Genomic DNA, 20150 nt, shown 5'->3' with positions numbered 1-20150 from the left:
TTCTACTAAATCCCTGGGTGGCTGGACCAGGCTCTCAAAAGAAAAAAAAAACTAAAACAAATGAAGACACAAAACATCTCTCTGTAAGATTGTAAGATACAGAGCACACATGCCTTCTATATTAGTTTAAATCAACTGGGGAGGCTTCACAGGAACAAGGGATAGGGACATAATATGATATGTAGAAAAGAACTTTCTTTATCAATCTTCCTCAGTAATCAGCTTTGAACTTCAGAAAGGAAAGATTGTGCTAGGAGCATGAGGGAAACTCAGTATCACGAAAAGCATCCCTATATCTCTCGTCTCATAAGTTCTGTTGATGATTTCCTAATTGGGCAGATGAAACATAGCCCATGGTAAGACCTAACTTAGCTCACAAATTCTCAGTGTGGGTTCTGATGAACTTGTAGTATCAGGGTTGTTTGAAGAGAAATGTCTTCCTTGTCTTCTAGCTTTTGTTGGGGAAGACTGCAGGCAAAATTTCAAGTTGGCTAAGACGAAAAGGTTACAGGTTAGAATTCTGGCTGATAAAAATGTTCACGTTGAAGACTGGGAGTGTAGTCCAGTGGCAGGATCTGGTATGCTTAAGGCCATGAGTTTCAAAATACAGGTTTACATATATTTAACTCCACAGCATTTAGGGAGAAGACTACTGAGAGAACTTTCCAAGGCAATCCATATGCTCTATGGCCTTTGATCAAGCTCACTTCTGACCATCCAGTTACGTCCCCTTGTTTCCTTGCCTCTTCTCCAGGCTCTGGAATTCTACCAATGGTCATTACTGTGGGTATTTTGGACAACGAAGAATGTTTGAATTACCTCAACCAGGTGACTTCATTTTGCCTTGTGATGTTAATGAATATCCCATAGAGATTAAAGAAGAAAGCAAGTTTACAGAAAAGAAGCAAAAATATGAATATCCTCTGATATTTGACCGTGAAAGGTAAGACCAATCAGCTTTCTTGAAATAAACAGACAAGAACTAAATAATTACTATGGGGTGGCACTGTGATCAGATGGGGAATTCAAAATCAAAACTTTTTAATCATTTTGAAGCCCGATGGAAGGGAGAAATATATAAAAATAATTATAATCCAGTGCAGTAGGCCTGGAAACTTTTAATTCTTAATAGTCAGTTGGAAATACCAAAGAAGAACAAAGACATATGTGTCCGAACAGGCACCAAATAATGCCAAAGATGATGATATTATATAGTCCTACCTATGGAGCCCAGGGGGGAAGTGGGATAGATATAGTCGATAAAGCCCAAAAGTCTTATAGAACCAAGTCTCCAGCTGCTCATGCCTGCAATCTTAGTTCTCCCAGGGCTGTCATGGAATACTTGGCAAAACTCTCTGTCAATAAACAAAACAAACAAACAAACACCACCATAACACATGAGCTAAAGAAGTGGTTCTGTGGTTAAGAGCACTTGCTCTTCTTGTATAAGACCACAGTTCAGTTCCCTTACCTCTTGAGGCAGTTGTTGAAGACAAATTCCTTTGGAAGAATCTTAAGTGAGTCAAAACTACAAAGACTGTACGTCATTTTTTAGTGCCAGGAATGGCAGAAATGCTGTAAATAAGAATTGAAGCTATGAGTCAAAAACTACAGGACTCAAAAACACAACCAACTTGGGGAAAACAGAGGTCTTCAGAAGACTGAAAGGCACTACCAGGAGGCTCAAGGTTTACTTGGCTGGACAGGAAGGAGCAATAGAAAAAAGCTTGGCCTTCACCCAGGGATGCAGGGATAGTTCAATATATGGAAATCCATCAATGTAACCCACTATATAAACAACCTCAAAGGAAAAAACAACCCACATGATTATCTCATAAAATACTGAGAAAGCATTTGACAAAATTCAACACCTCTTCATGTTAAAAGTCTTGTAAAGATCAGGAATTCACAGCCCATCCTTAAACATAGTAAAAGCAATATACTGCAAATCAGTATCCAACATCAAATTAAATGGAGCGACACTTGACACAATCTCACTAAAATCAGGGACTAGACAAAGCTGCCCACTCTCTCCCTAATTACATGGACTCCTTAATTACATGGACTATTCTGGAAGAGTAGAAATCGCTGTAGTTTCCCTGGAAGGAGATCTGGAGAGCAAAATGGAACATAATTTGGTAGAGTCAGTGCCATTGAAACTGCTACTATGAGAGTTGACCAATGTGGGGAGCAGGGGTAGGGGGTGGGGCACATGGATATTTGATCATTTGGCATGGAATGAAAGTTATAGCTCTGTACTTGACATTCTTTTATATTTTTGTATGCAGGTGGAAAAAAATGAGCTCAATGTCTTTGCTTTTCAAACGTTCACCTCCCAATCCCTTTGAAGTGCAACATGATTTTAAATTTTTCAAGTCTCTTTCCTCTCCAAAGGTAGCTAAGATAACAAAACTTACCTTTGTCTTTGAATTTTTTAACTCAAACATTCTCACTATTGTAACGCTATTGTTTTTGTTGTTGCTCATTAAAAACTGCCATAACTTTTGGGGGGGCATAGAAAATACAAATGAATTCTCTTACAGACATGTAGGTACAAAACCAAACTGAAATGAAAACCGGCTCGTGAGTCTCATGGATTGAAACTGAAGCTATGTTTCTTTTAACAGATTCAGGACAGGGAACCCACATTCCTCATTGTGTGTAACCCCTCCCTGCATCATCAAACTCAAAAATGCAGGTTCTCTCTTAGAATGTGGTCACAGGTCCTCCTGACTCCGTGGGGAAGGTTCTGTATTTCTAAGTAGAACGATTACCCTGGGGACACTTAAGTAAGTCAGGAGCACCTGTGCCTTCAGACATAGAATTCATGGGTAGTATTCCCAGTTTAAGGGCTGGAAATGACTCTGTTTCCAGCATTCCTGGGCACTGGAAGTGCCATTCTGTTTTCTGTGCAGTCTTAGAAAGAATAAGCTGTTATTACTTATCATGCTAGAGGATGGATGTAGTGTGAGGCCTGAGGCCAAAGGTTCAGAATTAATTAATTAATTAATTAATTAATTAATTAATCCCCTCTGGCTCACCAACAAAGCAAGCACAATTGTCAGAATTAACTCTAGTCTGGGTTGCCCCATGGTCTAGTGGTCTAATAGTCATACTCACTAAGTCATTCTGAGCTTTCTGTCCCTATCATGCGACTCAGCTGTGGTACCTTTGACAATGGCAGAGCATGCCTTCACCTTTCTAAACTCACCCTATCTTCAGAAGACTCATGAATTAGTAAAGGTTGGTACCTGAAATATGAAAAGAAAGAAAGGAAGGAAGGGAGAGTGGGAAGGAGGGAGGGGGAGGGAGGGAGGGAGGAAGGAAGAAAAGAAAGCAAGCTATGAAAAATAAATGAGGAAAAAAATGAGTCCAAAAACTGCTTAAAAGCTTAGATATTTCACTAAAAAGAAAGTACATGCCAATAAGCACACAGAGAAATGCACTTCAACAACACTATGGGATTCCACTTTGGGCCTTCCAGGGTCTAAATAGTCTGGTGATACCACAAACAGTAATTGTCATTTTGTTATACAGACAGAAGTGGCAGTCATACAAACTGGTAGAAAGTCATTGATGATCTCTGCCCTACTATGTGTATATCAACTCAGGAGATGAGCATGAGAATGCTGGGTAGATGGGTAGCTTGGTTTACACAGTGAGTTCCAGGCCAGCCTACACTACATAGAGAGATTTGTCCCAAAAGCCAAACAGACACACACACACACACACACACACACACACACACACACACACACACACACACCAAAGGTAACTGAAATATTAAATAAATGGTCTACATCCTTAGAAAGGCTTTGTAGAGTCCTTGATACACTTGAGTGCACCACATTTCTTCTCTTACCTTCTTATTGCCCCACCTCACTTGTCCAGTGAGAGAACAGGCTTCCACACCAGTTGAGTTGAGATGTGATTCACTTGGAGTTTCTAATTAAACTAGTCAGTTTTCTTACAATTTTCTTCTGACACACACTTTGAACTGCCAATAATACCACTATAATCAAGCTTCCATTGGGGTAGCCCCTCTCCCTAATTTATCATCAACAGACAACTTGTTTAACATCTACATCAGTGAGTCAGGTTTGACCCCTGTATTTTGATGGATAAAAAGTGCCCCTTTCAATAATCATTGCTTTGTTTTATAGATCCGCCGATATGCTTTGGAAGGTTTCATGACAGAAAACAGAGAAGCAGGAATTGTTTTTGGTTCTCTGCCTATATACAGGGTAAGTTAGACATTTCTAGAATGAAAGTGGTAACAGGACGATACAAAATCTGACTTTTCATTGCTGACACAATGAGCCCTCAAATGATTCCATAAATGTATAGGTTCCTGTCCCAGGAAAGGCTTGGGTCATGTAGCTTGAGTTATTCACCTCTGCTGTTGCACAGAAGAATGACTTTGAGCTTTGACCTAGCAGTTCATACCTTCAGGATAAAAGCCTTGGAGGAGTATACAAACTTTTCATGATCTGGATCTGGCAGACTTTTGGACCCTTTTCTCTACAGCATTCTTCCCCCATATGGTCTCTGTATTCTAGCTCAGCTTGAGTAACACTAGATACTCCATCACTGTGACTATGCTATTATCTGCCCCAAAGTCATCAAATCCCTCATCCAAGTCTCCGCCCCAAGTAACAAGTATTACATATCTAATGAATGCAGTCATGAAATAATAAACCAAATGCCAAAGGTGTCAATTCAATATCAACAAAGATCTTAAGCATTACTTACATTTATAGGGACATGCTCACTGTAGTAGATGACAAACAACAATGATGCTGACAGTGACAAAAAAAAAAGTGAAGGGTTGGGGAGAGTTCAGTCATTAGAGTTCTTGCCATGCAAATATAAAGTCTTGAGTTTAGATCCCCAGCACCTACAAAAAATAAAACCAAACCATAAAGTGCATCTGTAATCCCTGTTCTGGGATAGTAGAAACCAAAGAATTCCTGGGGTTCTTGAACAACTATACTAGTTTGATCAATGATTTTGAGGCTCAGTAAGAGACCAGTCCTCAAAAACTAAGGTAGAGGTCTGGAAAACGTCTTAGTGGGTAACATAGTTTCCATATAAGCACAGAACCACAGTTTAGATCCTCGGAACTCATGTGAAAGCTTAAAAGACAGAGGCAGGGGATCTGCTGGGCAAGCTGGCATGTTCCAATTATCTTGTATCAGTAAATAAAGCCATGAGTGATCAAGAAGAGAACTGAGATTAACGTTTGGCCTCCAAGTGCATGAGTGCACATATATACCTGAGCATATCTGTACACACACTCATACACACACACACACAAACACACGGAGAAAAAGGGGGGAGTTAAATTCCCAGTACTAGGAAGACAGAAACAGAAGGGTGTAGAGTTCAAGGCCAGGTTAAAATCCATAAATCTCAAAAGCATGGGGCTGGAGAGATGACTCAGTGGTTAACATTTGCTACTCTTCCAGAGACCTGGCTTCAGTTCCCAGCACCCACGTGACACTCCACAACTTCCTGTAACTCCAGTTCCAGGGTATCTAGCACCCTCTTCTGGCTACTGAAGACACCAATGACCCACACATGGTACACAGAAACACACAGACAAAACACCTGAACGCATAAAAAAATTTTTTTTTGAAATGTGAAATTAGACAAATCAAACTAACACAGGGAGAAAGACAGGGAGAACAATGGATATCCAAAAGGGGCATTCGACTTGAAGCAGATGCATCTCTCAAGTGGCACCCCTACCTCAGGGCTGCATTCCAGAAGTAAACACTTTAAAACTGTAAAACTGTGCTTTGCAGGTACCAAGTCCCACAAGTCTAAGATTCCTTCCCCTTATTGGCTCTGAAGCGCAAAGAGATTCGTTTGAGGGCGTTCATTCGAAGAAAAAGGGCACTCACGGTCATGATAGAGTAAGTTATGTGCGCCCCACGGAGTACTCTAATTCCATTCTCACATACACCCACCAACCTATACACACACACACACACACACACACACACACACACACATACACACACACATACACACACACACACCACACATATACACACACACACACACGGGGGAGAGGGAAGGAGGGAGGGAGGGAGGGAGGGAGGGAGAGAGAGAGAGAGAGAGAGAGAGAGAGAGAGAGAGAGAGAGAGAGAGAGAGAGAGAGAGAGAGAAATAGGGAGACAGACAGACACAGACACACAAACAAATATACAGAGACAGACAGACAGACACAGACACACAAAGACAGATACAGAGTATGTTCTTAATTACTTTTCTTTTACCCCAAACATTCTAAGCCTACAATTATTTTGATGCATATTTTCAAGGTCATTTTAGAGATGTATGTGTTTAGGTTGGTGAGATAAAATCCATGTCTGGTAAGAGGTATCAGAAGCCAAATGGATATGACACAGCTGAGCAACCGTAACTGTCCTCACTTTGGGATCTCACTGCACCTATGCAGGCAGTAGAAGCTCTGGCATCATTGAGCTTGCCAACAGTGTTTGTCCCTATGTGTTATCAGAAAATAACATGCAGTGCTTTTTAAAGTTCCAAGTGTTCTTATTATAAAGGTTTCACTTTTTACAATTAAATCAGAAGGGAATGGGAGGTCCTTCCTAGAAGTGGTGAGTTAGTACCAAAAATCACATGCTAATTAAATGATAAGCCTGAGATCTTTCATGATCCGATCTTATTCCAGTAGCACTAGAAGCTTCTGTGGGCCTGACTTAACCCGTGTTCCCCCATCTAATCATCATTGTATGTCCAACGTTAGGAGAGGGATGTAGTCCAGCACACGGCTTTTATTGTCCATCGCTAACACAGTACGAGATGACAGTAGCACTAACAACACAAACCACTTTTCAAAAGCCATTTTTATTGAGTTAAGGTGGAAAATGCCTCCGTGGTTCTGTTAGCTTTGCACTGAGTGGGACTATGGATGACTCGTGTTCATCAGCAATGCTGACAGTTATTCCAGAAGGAGCTATGGGCAATAGAGGAGTTTTCTATCACAACAACGCTTGCTTTTAGTTGTAAGGAACAGATGAAACAGTACGGTTCGAACCACCATAAGTAAAGGTAAAATGTATATACACTTCTGTTGGCTTTTACAATTCATATATTTAGTTCCCCATATTTGTATTCTTTACATTTCTTCTGTAATTTAACATTAAATACAAATTTATTTTTGTGCACATACCAGAAAGAAAATGAAAATCACTACTTTTAAGAACCAGCATAATGTAGTTAAAAAATTTAATCATGGCTAGAGGGGCACGGGTTGGTAACTCCATGGCAGTTAGTGAGTGTGTGCAAGGTGCTAGTTTAATTCCTACACACCAAAAAAAAAAATTTACAAATAAAGAGCCTGGTGTGGTGGCACATGCCTTTATTCCCAGCACTCAAGAGGAAGAGACAAGCAGATCTCCGAGTTTGAGGCCAGCCTGGTCTACAAAGTGAGTTCCAAGACAGCCAGGGCTGTTCCACAGAGAAACTCTGTCTCAAACAAGAAAACAATTAGCCAAAGTTTATAAAAACATCTAGTCACAGAAAAAAATTATGTTGAAGATGGTATATATACCAATGTATTCCAAAAGAAAGCTAATGATAAAAATTCTCACAATTTTATTTTAAACAAAAAAAAAATTATACTCAAGGACCTTGGGAGAGGGCTCAGCTATTAGAGTGTTCAGGCCTAAAAGAACTGAAGAGAGAGGCTGAGCATCAGAGTTTTCTGTCTCTTCTTATCTTTCTGTGTTATAAAACTTTATAAGCAAATCCCAGAAATATCTCAGGAATGTCTGGTATTCAGCTAGTGTCCCAAAAACACTGTTTGAATGTTACTATCAATGTATCTATTTATCTATAGGTTTTAATTTGTGTGTGTTTTCGTGTGTGTGTGTGTGTGTGTGTGTGTGTATGTGTGTGTGTGTGTGTGTGTGTGTGTGTGTGTGTGTGTGTGTGTGTGTGTGAGTGTGAGGGAATAGCCTTCAGGAATGAGTTCTTGCCTTCCACAGTGAAGTCAGAGGATAGAACTCAGGTGGTCAGGTCTGTGCAGCCAGCACTGTTTGCAGCACAGCCATCTCAATATCCCAAGGAATGCTTTTGAGACAAGGTTATGCCATGTATCCCTGGCTAGCGTGGAACTTGTTATTTTCGGAACTATACTCATGTGTGTGATAGATATATCCTCTTGCTGACCCTTTCCAGTTGTGTACATGCGTCCTAGAATAAGCACCTTATTAATTAGTTCAGTAGCTCTTCCACAACCCTTGGGAGTTCCACCTCCTCCTGTCAATGTTCTTCTTTCTGGAGATGCACAGATCATTGAAATGACTTCATTGCTTGTCTAAGAGGAGAACAGTCTTTAGTGATGGAAGGTGGGAAATTGCACTTGTCTATAATTCCTCTTACTAACCAGTGTGCCCTTTATTCTGCAGTCACGGAGGAAAAGCCTGAAGAGGAATTTAGTCCCACAGATAAATCTGGCTTCATCCTTCTTCCCAACCACAATCAAGTGAAGAGAAAACCTCAGAACTGGCTGCTATACAGGAGACCACAAGGTCCAGATCTAGTCAAGATAAGGATGCCACATCATCATCTTAGTTAGTTACCTTAGGCCATCCTAGTAATGGAGATTGTTCATGGGGCTCTGGACACCTCACAAGGCCTGCAGCCAGTTTATCAACTTTTTACACGTAGCAAAACATAAAAAATGCCACTGTCTCTCATCATTGTCAACAAGATTGCACAAGGACAATAAATGAAATCAGTAGCCTGGGTAGACCCAAATAATGTGGTTAGAGGTGATTAGATTAGCAACTCCACCTGTTCACCCCAATCCATAACCAGAATTAGAGTGTGTGCAGTAAGAGACAAATCATATGTGTGTCCTGTTGTGTGTATACAAAGAGAACCAGTGTCACTGTCACTTTGTTTATTTGAAGTATTAAGGGATTGAATCCAGGGGCCTGGCATTCTTGGTGAGTTAGTTACATCAGTAGCTTTGTATTAAGATAAGGTCTGTCCCACTAGATTGATCAGGGGAGGTGAATTTAAGGTTACCTTGCTTCAGTCTTCATATCTGCCAGGGAAATTATTATTAAAAGGAGGAGAGGAGGAGGAAGGAGGAATTATAGAAGAAGAAGAAGGAGGAGGGGGAGGAGGAGGAGGAGGAGAAGGAGGAGGAGGAGGAGAAGGAGGAGGAGGAGGAGGAGAAGGAGAAGAAGAAGAAGAAGAAGAAGAAGAAGAAGAAGAAGAAGAAGAAGAAGAAGAAGAAGAAGAAGAAGAAGAAGAAGAAGAAGAAGAAGAAGAAGAAAGTCCAACCTCTCAAAGTTTGTCTGCTTTATTGCTGGTGTGTGGGTGCGGGTAGTGTCAGCTTGGAGCTGTGGAGAATTCCTGCAATGAAGCTGTGACCACAAAAACTGATTGGCTTATTAAAACTTCAGTGCCATGGGGAGGTTGAAATGATGCAAGTCCAGAGCCAAATCCTCTTAGAGATATCTCTAATTTCCTGAATAGCCATTAATTGTCCTTCTCTATGCATGACCCTATGTCTGTTGTGACTGTTAGGTAGGTAAATCCTTTGGAATGTATAAGGAGACTCCTAGTTTCCACCAATCGAAAGGCGAAGATTGCTGTCAGATAGTATCTAAGGCCAAACTCTGTTTTCCTCCACTTTGCTGTAACCTGTCTACTTGAAATGCTTTTGGTCACTGTTTTATTGCTGTGTAAAGACACCATGACTGAAGCAACAATTTTTTTTTCAGTCAGATAGGGAAGGTTTATTGAATGCACACCCTGAGGATGATTGATCAGGGTCATAGCTCAGAATTCAGGGTGTGAATTCATGAGCTACAACCATGAACATTTCTCAGGGCCAGTTTATAAAAGAAAAAACCATAATGAACTCATGCGCAGTTGCAGGAAGTGCTACTCAGTGGTTGGCTATGACTCAGACTATTTTGTCTAGCTAGACAGAATAGCTCTTTTTTTTATTTATTGGATATTATTTTAATTTACATTTCAAACACTATCCTCTTTTCTGGTTTCTCCTCCAGAAAAGCCCTATCCCATCCTCCTCCCCCTGCTTCTATGAGGGTGCTTCTCCCACCCACCCACCCACTTCCACCCGCCTCCCACCCTGGCATCCCCTTACACTGGGGTATTGAGCCTTCACAGGACCAAGGGCCTCTCCTCCCATCAATGATGAACAAAGCCTTGCTCTGCTACATATGAGGCTGGAGACATGGGAGCCTCCATGAGTATCTCTTTGGATGGTAGTTTAGTTCCTGGGAGCTCTGGGGAGACTGACTCGTTGATGTGTTTCTGTAAAAATAAACAGTGGTAACCTTTTAATCTGTGCTAGTGCTGGCAACCATAGGGCCACATGGCACTGTAGGGTTTCTTTATCTGAGCAGCTCCATGGCAACTCTAAGTACTCACAGACCCCAGCTTCTTTTGACCTAGGTTTGGTCCACTCCACCCACCCCAGCTGTTTCTGTCCCAGGATATCCACGACTACCCCAGCACGTTGTTTTCTCTCAGTTTCCCTTGGTGTGTTGTTGCCAAGCATTGCACACACACACATATCCCAATTCTGCTGCGGGCTTTGTGCATCCTACCACTTTAAATTAAGTCACCACATCAAAGAACACACCAAAATATTCTGATCCAATTGGTATAATATAATTTGCTCACCTAGATAAGTCAAATAATCCTGTACAATTCCATCCCTTATAAAATATTCATAACAACCTTATCCATATAGAGATTTGCCAAAAGAAACACCCATGTCTGCTTCCATGTTGTCTCCTCCTGAATCTCCCGCTTTATCCTCCTCTCTCCTTCCTAGACTTTTCCTCCACCTACCTTTCCTTCTCATCCAATAATAGTCTGGACCTGCCTTGTTGTATAATGACATCATCCTAAAATATTATTGTTCTTCCTATGGGGTTGCAAACCCCTTCAGCTCCTTTAGTCCGTTCTCTAACTTCTTCATTGGGGACCCAGTTCTCAGTCCAATGGTTGACTGCAAGCATCCACATATGTATTTTTCGGGTTCTGGCCTAGTTCCTGCAACATGCACTTCCTGTCATCCAAAACATTGTCTGGGATTGGTGACTGTATATGGGGTGGATCCCCTGATGGGACAATCTCTGGATGGCCTTGCCTTCAGTCTCTGCTCCCACTAAAACCAGGGACTCGAGAACACTGCCCACTCATTCCCTACCTATTCAATATAGTACTAGAAGTTGTAGCCAGAGCAATTAGACAACAAAATGAGATCAAATGATTATACTTAAATGACCCCAAAAATTCCACCAGAGAGCTCCTAAACCTGATAAACAACTTCAGCAAAGTGGCTGGATATATAATTACCTAAAAAATAATCAGTAGCCTTCCTCTACTCAAAGGATAAACAGGCTGAGAAAGAAATTAAGGAAATGACACCCTTCACAATAGTCACAAATAATATAAAAATCTTGGTGAGACTGTAACTAAGCAAGTGAAAGATCTGTATGACAAGAACTTCAAGTCTCTGAAGAAAGAAATTGAAGATCTCAGAAGATGGAAAGATCTCCCATGCTCATAGATTGGCAGGAATAATATAGTAAAAATAGCCATCTTGCCAAAAGCAATCTAGAGATTCAATGCAATCCCCATCAAAATTCTAACTCAACTCTTAATAGAGTTAGAACAATTTACAAATTTATTGAAATAACAAGAAAAACCCCAGGAAAGCAAAAAAGTATTCTCAACAATTAAAGAACTGCTAGGGAAATCACGATCCCCAATGTCAAGCACTACTACAGTGCAATCATGATTTTAAAAAAAAAACAAACTGTATGGTATTGATGGTACAGAGAGAAGCAAGTAGATCAGTAAAGTAGATTTGAAGACCCAGAAATTAACCACACAACTATGGTCACTTGATCTTTGACAAAGGAGCTGAAACCATCCAGTGGAAAAAAGACAGTATCTTCAAAAATGGTGCTGGTTCAAATGGATGCAACTTGGAGAAGAATGCAAATCAGCACATTCTTATCATCTTGTACAAAGCTCAAGTCCAAGAGTATCAAGGGCCTCCACATAAAACCAGGTACACTGAAACTAATAGAAGAAAAAGTGGGGAAGAGTCTCAGACACAGAGGTACAGGGGAAATTTTCCTATGGGCTTACATATCACATATACCTACAAAGTTATCCTGAAAGCATGTTAGTTTATGACTTTCTTTTTTCTGTTACTATAAAAGTTCATAATATTGCTGCCTTGTTAGAACATGATATTTGAAGAAACCTGATTCTGTGCTCTTGGATCCTGGTCACTTATATTTGGCTCTGGAATAAACTTGTTTATTCTTTGAGGTGAGGTCTATGTCTTCTGTCAACAAAAACACTATCCAGAGTTTCTTGAAGTGATAAATTGTTTCTATTTGTTTTAGAAATGGGTCCAGATAAATAGAGCTTGCTGGGAATCATCTTGTTCTCTAAGAAACTGATTTTAATACTTTCTCCACATGACAAATTGCCACCAAGTGTAATGGCCTCTTGGCTTGGTGATCATGAAGCCAAAACAAGCACAGCCAAGATATAAGGAGTGAGATTTATGACTGGGGTCATGGAAAGAAAAGCAATGTTCTCATCAAACTAAAGGATCATGGGTACTTTATTTAATTAGTAGGGGATGACCCATGCCTGAGCAAACTAAAGAAAGGCATTACATTCCTTAACAAATTCATTTTGAGGTTTAAAAAATTCCAAGGAAACATAGCAGACATCGTTTTAGACTCAGGATCACATCAAGCGCATGTCTAAAGGGTTAAAATGATGAGCATTTGCCTCTGGTATTGATCTGTTTACAGCGTAACATTTGGCCTAAACATAAAGGAAGAGACATTTTGAAGACAGGCTAAGAGAAGATCTGGTCCTTAACGTCAGTCTTGCTTAACAGCTAACAGTATGTTAGCTAGTGGATGTTGCAGGAACGTTGGGATATGATTGGTAATGAGTCTGATTTTACACATAAAGCATAGGAGAAACTATCAGAATTGAAACGGGAGAATTAGGTGACCTGGGCTCCTTCAGGAAATGATTCTGAGCCCCAAGTAATAAAAGTGTTGCCATGGTAACAACTGTTCTTCTATTTTCCCTTAAGCATCACTCCACTGCTTGGTTAAAGACTCACCGAAGGGGAAAAGTTCCCTTTTGAAATTTTGAGTTCTCATTCTGTAAGAGAATTGTGTATTATGTGGGGATACTAAATAAATAACGACAAAATATAAACAAAATGTACTTAAGAAGTAAGTAGAATAACATAATTTTAAAGAATTGGTGAAACCCTTTCTCACCCTTACTGGAGCTCCTGTCAAGGCTTTGAGGGAAGCCTGCACCACCCTCCACGGCTCCATCAGGGTTTTATTCACATATCTCCCTCCCATCTTGAGGCTAAGTAGTGGCTTTGAGGCCCTTTCTCCTAATAAGCTGCATTTTTCTTTTCCCAAACCATCCAACGCTGCCATTTTATCATTATTTTTCTATCATAACACATAATACCTGCAAAATTCAGGAAATGCCAATAGCATTTCAAGAGCTGAATATTAGTAGACATCAATGGGATTTTATATACTTCATAGAAAAGGGTGCTAAAAAAATAGTAAAGAAAAAGCACAGAAGCAAAAAAGGGGAGAATGAGGGACACGGATTCTTTGTACGCTACACAGGTAGACTTACGTCAGCCAGTTTCTTCACTGAGCCGAATGAGGAAAGGCCAGGAAACCAGACTCCTGACATAAACCAAATGCCAACCCGGTATTACCGATCACAAGGAAATATCCTTCAGGGAGGACAGCCAAATGTCAAGGTTTTGACAAACAAAAATTGAGAGAATCGACAGTAATACACACACACTAGAGAGAATTCTGGAGTGTGCTTTAGCAGAGAAAGAGCTAGGCACTGGGAGATGGGGAGAATGAGTACTGGAGTGGAAAGCTCATCACTACCCCACAGCACACCAACTCGATGAAGCAGCAGCAGTGGACATCAAACCAGAGACTAGATTATTAGGCCTGGGGCTGAGAGACATCTTAGTGTTCTTGCAGTAGACACACGTTTGGTTCCCAGGACACATGTGGAGCAGCTCATGACCATCTCTGATGCCCTTTTCTGGTATTCATAGGAGGCACACACATATGGCATACACACACATGTGCACTCACACACACAAACATGCACACATGCACATGCACAAACACACAAAGTAAAAGTGGAAAGAGGGATAGTTATAATTTTTGAGGCTTTTGAATTGCCTGGAAGAAGATGCGATTAACAATTACTTCAGTTCTGATAGGTCAGTAGTGAATGGGATCGTCTCTATGGAAACTACTGGGAAAATAACAACAGCACGTGGCCAGACAAACACAGAAGGGAACTGAGAATAAACAAAGAGATGGAGAGAATCGTGAAAGGATTCAGTGAGTAGAAAATGCACAGCGGCCATCAGTTCTCAAACCTTCTAGCTTTGTCTCCCCACACTCTAGCCCTGAAATGGGACCACACACTTGCAGTCCTATCCTTTAGGACTATCCTTTAGTCTGATAGCACACAGACTGCTGTAGGGAGCAGGGAAGAGAAGCCCATCCCCTCCTCTTTGAAGCTATGAGTTTATGATCCCACTAAGTATCTGACTCTATGCCTCTTGGCAGATAGCCCAGGCTAGACCACATGGTATAAAGTTTGCATGACCCTGTTGAAAACTAATCAAAAGTCCTCTTTGTTCTGGGCATTTGAAAGCTCTTTCCTCCTATCCTATGCTGACAGACTTCACCTACCCCAACCCCCAGCCTCCCATGCCATACAGGGAAGCCATCCCTCCTAATGAACTAATAAATCTCCTTTTCCAACCTAAAGGACTGCTCTCCCCATTAAGGGCCCCAAAGTGTGATGCAGTGCTTATAATGGGTGACCTCAAGTTAAGTCCTTTCTACAACCCTGCCACCCCTTTTTTATGTTATAACTTTGACATTACAGATGTAAGCTTAGATATACCAAGACTTACAGAACCCTTAGTATACTTTATACTCAACCTAGTTTTGAGAATACATAAAAGAAAAAATAAATAAACTGCTACAAGAAATATGTCTGTGGTGGTTTGAAAGAGAATGTCCCCCAGAGGCTCAAACATTGAACATTGGTCCCCCAAGTTTTAATACTGTTTGAGGAGGTCATAGAGCCTTTTGGGGTAGTGTCTGGAGGAACTTGTCACTGGGGTCCCTGTGAGTGTTAGTAGACTCTTCCATGTCCTGGCTGCTCTCTGCCTCGTGCTTCTGGTTAAACGTGATCTTTTGGCTTCCTCCTGCTGCTCCCAAGCCTGCCACTTGCCACCAGGCATCCTCACCATGATGGACTCTCATCCTTCCAACTGGAACCCAAAGCCCAAACAAACTCATAATTGACTTTGACCATGGTGTTTTATCATAGCAACCAAAGAGTACCTAATCTCGAAGTTGGTGCCAGAGAGTGGGCTGTGCTCTGAAAAACCTGCCCATTGTTTATCTGAAGAGATATGGAGGACTTTGAATGAGAGCAGTGGTCAAAAGCTATAAGGAGAGCTAACAAGGCCATCCTAGAAGGAGCTTAGAAGACAGTAGTGCCTAGATCAATGCAGATTATAGAGCCTTAGCTCAACTGAAAGTGTTTGCAACTACATGGGAAGAACATTACCAACCAATCAAACACTCCAGAGCCCCCAGGGACTAAAACACCAACCAATGAGTACTCATGGAGAGACCAGGTGCATATGTAGCAGTGGACAATACTGGCTGGAATCAATGGGAGAAGAGGCCTTTGGTCCAGCGAAGGCTCATTTTCCCAGTGTAGGGGAATGCCAAGGCACTGAGGTGGGAGAGAGTGGTTAAGAGAGGGAACACTTTCATGGAGGCAGTGGGAGGTGGAGGCAGGAGGAGAGAAAGGAGATAAGATTTGAAATATAAATACAGAGATTATCCAATAAAAAGGGGGGAGCTTAGCTCAAGGACTTGCAGAGAGTAAAAGCATTAGCAACTGGGTTAGAGCCCCTTGCTGTTATACTTTACCAAAGGCCGGAGCTGCCTTCTACTCCTGGTCTTAGAACCTGACGAAGGCTAAATTTGACAGTAATGCACTGATTTCATATTATGGCACTAAATTGTTCAATATAAAAGTACAGAAAGACGTACAAAAGAGAAAATAGCCTAAAGGAAGGTGACAGGATTTATTAATATCACAGTTGAGATTAAGAAAACAAAGGAAAACTGGATCTTTGCAATCATTTTATGGGTGGTGACTCAAAACTGGAAAAGGCCTAGTTTGCATCAGCAAAATAATGACTAAGCAAGGCAAGCAGCGAGAGTCATGGGTTGTTCTCTAATGAAAGCAGATACTGTTATACCAGTGCTGACGTTGATGTGGCTCATTCAGAGGCTTTGAGATAAAAGATTACGTACATTCCATAAGAGTCTGTTTCTGTGATTCTCTTGTAAACACGAAAAACTTATGTTTAACCATTAGTTAAAACAATGGTCCCCTCCATACGGTTCTTCCCCGTGCTGGACGCAATTTAAAAAACAAAAAAAAAAAAAACAAAAACAAAAAAAAAAAAACTATGCAGGCATGGAAAGACCAGCCCCTCACTCTAGTATCTAACTGTGAGTGAAAACCCTTAACAGGACAGCCATGGTGGTACACACCTTTGATCACAGCACTTGGATGTGGTGTGCATTTTGGTTTCTTTAAAAACAAGTAGTTACGTTCTGCGGGTGTATTTTTGTTTTAATCACAGGTGTGCGGTAAGCATCTGCTGCATAGCTGGTGATTAGACTTTGTTTCAGGCACTTGAATGATCATGGTTTTTGCCCAGCTGCAGATAGTGTACTGTTGGAATTCTGGGGACTTTAGAGAGGGTATTAATGCTAGAACCCCGAGTGGGGGGTGCGGAACAGGCATGGTTACTACTGCTGCTTCTCATATTGCTGGATTGCTGGTTGGAGCTATCTGTTGACAGAGATTGGACTTACCCCAAGGAATCAGACATCTCTAACCAGCAGAAAATAGTCTAAAATCTATTCCTTCCTTCTGATCTGGCGTCTTTCTCTCCTACCTACTATTGGGGTAGGGGGATGGAAAAGATTGAGGTGGGGTAGATTAAAGGTTGCAAGGGTGGTACATATAAGAACCCAAATAAAGCAGTGGCCCCCAAAATAGCTTCAACAGTCAGGCAGGTCTCTATGACTTTTAAGGTCAGTCTAGTCTACATAGTGATTTCTAGTATAGCCAGGGTTACACAATGAGACCTGGTCTCAAAATCAAATAGCAGCAACAATGAAAGCTGATTTGATCAAATATGACTGTTTCACAGGTGCTACAGACAAGCTGTGCATAGGTTCAGAGTGTCTTGTGGACTTGAGTTTAACCGTGTCAGCATTCTTTCTTGTGCCTACATATAAATGAGCAAGTACTTTGTGGTGATTTAAATGAAAAAATAGTCCCTACAGACTCACAGACTTGAACTCTTGGTCCATTTTTGGTGGTATTTTTGGCAAGTTTGTGGAACCTTTAGGGGTTGGAGACTTTCTGGAGGAAGCAGTCAATGAAGACAGACTTTGAGGGTTTATAGCCTTGCCCCACTTTCTATTCTCACTGTAAGGCTAAAATGTGATCCTTTAGCTCCCTGCTCCTTCTGTCATGCATATCCCCCAACCCTAGACTTTATAGACTCAAACCCTGAGGTGTCATAAGCCCAAATAAATTTTTAAATTGCTTTTGGTTCTGATCTTTTATCATAGCCACTGTGATGGTTTGTATATGCTTGGCCCAGGGAGTGGCACTGTTAGGAGGTGTGGCCCTGTTGGAGTAGGTGTGTCACTGTGGGTGTGGGCTTTAAGACCCTCACTCTAGCTGCCTGAAAGTCAGTTTTCTGCTAGCAGCCTTTAGATGAAGATGTTGAACTCTCAGCTCTGCCTGCAACACACCTGCCTGGATGCTGCCATGCTCTTGCTGAACCTCTGAACATGTAAGCCAGTCCCAATTAAATGCTGTTCTTTTAAGAGTTGCCTTGGTCATGGTGTCTGTTCATAACAGTAAAACCCTAATTAAGACAGAGTTAGTACCATGGACTGGGGATTGCTGTGATAGGCCTGACTATGCTTTTATTTGGAAGAGGGGACTTTGGATTTGTAAAGGTATGAAAAGCTTTAAATGGGGCTTAATGGGCCATCCTAGTAGGAATATGAAGGACTTTGCTACTGAGAGTGATTGGAATTGTATGGATCTGGTCCAAGAGGCTTCGGTGAAGAATTTCGATATGTAGCCTAGAGACTGTTTTTGTAGTACTTTGGTGAAGTTATTGCCCTTGTCTGGAGTCTGCCTGAGGCTAAAGTGAAAAGAGTCAGATCAATTGCACCAACAAAGCAAGTCTCAAAACAGCCTGGTATAAATTCTGTTGTGTGGTTACTGAAGTTCACTCTTAGGAAGAGCATTTTAATGAAAAAGAGCAAGTTGAGAAAAGAAAAATATTAAAATATATGGTTCAAGTATTAAAGGGGCATCAGAAAGTGAAATGGAGCTGAATCCTGTGTTTAAACGTATTAAATCGAATTAATGGATAGTGACCTTGGGGCAAGATCACACCCAGCTAAATTTAGTTCCAGACGTGGTAGTAGAAACCTTTAATCCCAGGAGGCAAAGACAAGCTGACCTCTGAATTCAAGGCCAGACTAAAGCAAGTTCTAGGTGAAGGAAAACTTAAATCCAGCCTTGGTGGACCACACCTTTAATCCCAATGCTTAGAAGACAAACATTCAGATCTCTGAGTTCAAAGGCAGTCTATAGAGCATGATCCAGGATAGCCAAACTCAGGCCATGAAGGAGTTGGAAAACAGAAAGCTAGTGATAATGTAATAGAACTGGGGGGGGGGGGGGGGGGCTATGTTCCAGTCCTATCAAACAGCAGAACTTGGCATCTTTGGCCACATGGCTCTGGCTTTAGAGTCCAGAATACAAGGGACTATTGGGACAATTAATGCTGATTAGCTAGAGCTAAGAAATTAGTGAAGATTAAGAAGAGACTAGAATCACTTAGGTGAAATCTTCTGGAAAATGCTTTCTGAGAGCACAAAGACTCTGTGTTCCAGAGATAGCCAAGGTTGTACCTTGTGCTGCAGTTGTACTTAGTAATGTGTAAGAGTCACGTACACTTCAAGGGGTCATGAAGAGTAGATGAGGATTGGTGCTGTGAGAGGCCAGGGAAGGTGAAAGTGCAGCCTCGGTTGCAGTTGATGGTCTAGGACTGAAAGGAGTTGGGGCTAGCCACCATGAAGAGAGCCTCTGAGAAGCTATTGGTGAAACTTAGTTACAGTGGAAGACCGAAGCGAATTGGAGATGCCAGTACCATAGGATAATCACTAAGAACAGAAGGACAGTGGAATGGATCAACCTGAGGTTAATGTACTACAGAGGACAGAGCTGGAAGAGTGATGCCAGCCCTTTGGAGGAGCTCAGAAGATCATGTGTGGATCCCAGACACTGAAAGAAGAAGCCAGAACACTGAAGCTGCCTTGGAAAGCCCAAGGTTTTCGAGATGCTAGAACCATAGGTTATCTCCTGAGGAATGTTGCTAACAGGGAGTGGAACCAGCTCAGGAAAAGAAGTTCATTGTAGTGAAAAAAGATGAAAAAGGAGTTTGAGATTAAAAAAAAATTGCTTTGACATCAGCCATGAGATGCAGAGTTTGAAGTTTGCCCAGATGGTTTCCTATCTTGATTCTGGGATTACAGTTAAATGATGTGATGAATCTCAGAAGAGACTTTGAACTTGGGACTTTTAACATTGTTGAGGCTGCTATAGACTATGGGGACTTTGGATGTTGGACTAAATGTGTTTTTTTAATTATTCTATGGCTAGATATGGTCCCCATAGACTCATGTGTTTGAACAAGCCTATGTGGATCAGGTGGTGGAATGTGATGGTTTTTATATGCTTGGCTCAGGGAGTGGATGTATTAGGGTGTGTGGCCTTGTTGGAGTAGGTGTGTTGTTCTGGGTGTGGGTTTAAGACCCTCACCCTAGCTGCCTGAAAGTTACTATTCTGCTAACATCCTTTAGATGAAGATG

General features: G+C 41.3%; 1 protein-coding gene across 2 annotated transcripts in view; it reads left to right on the top strand.

The window, feature by feature from the left end:
* WDR64 (WD repeat domain 64) overlaps positions 1–8525 on the top strand; it is a gene marked incomplete at both ends in the record, with an annotated part of 114519 nt that extends 105994 nt beyond the window's left edge. Inside the window, 5 exons of one of the 2 annotated variants that reach the window (XM_080932205.1) lie at positions 755–943; positions 2289–2394; positions 4164–4244; positions 5808–5918; positions 8445–8525. In XM_080932205.1, the coding sequence (XP_080788331.1) occupies positions 755–943; positions 2289–2394; positions 4164–4244; positions 5808–5918; positions 8445–8525 (568 nt within the window). Of the gene's footprint in view, positions 1–754; positions 944–2288; positions 2395–4163; positions 4245–5807; positions 5928–8444 lie in introns of both variants that reach the window. The other variant, XM_080932204.1, reaches the window with a different exon arrangement.
* Between the last annotated feature and the right edge of the window lie 11625 nt (positions 8526–20150).

Source organism: Micromys minutus, assembly GCF_963924665.1.
Source record: "Micromys minutus genome assembly, chromosome: 1".
NCBI lineage: Eukaryota > Metazoa > Chordata > Mammalia > Rodentia > Muridae > Micromys > Micromys minutus.
This window is presented reverse-complemented; position numbering and strand designations above follow the sequence as displayed.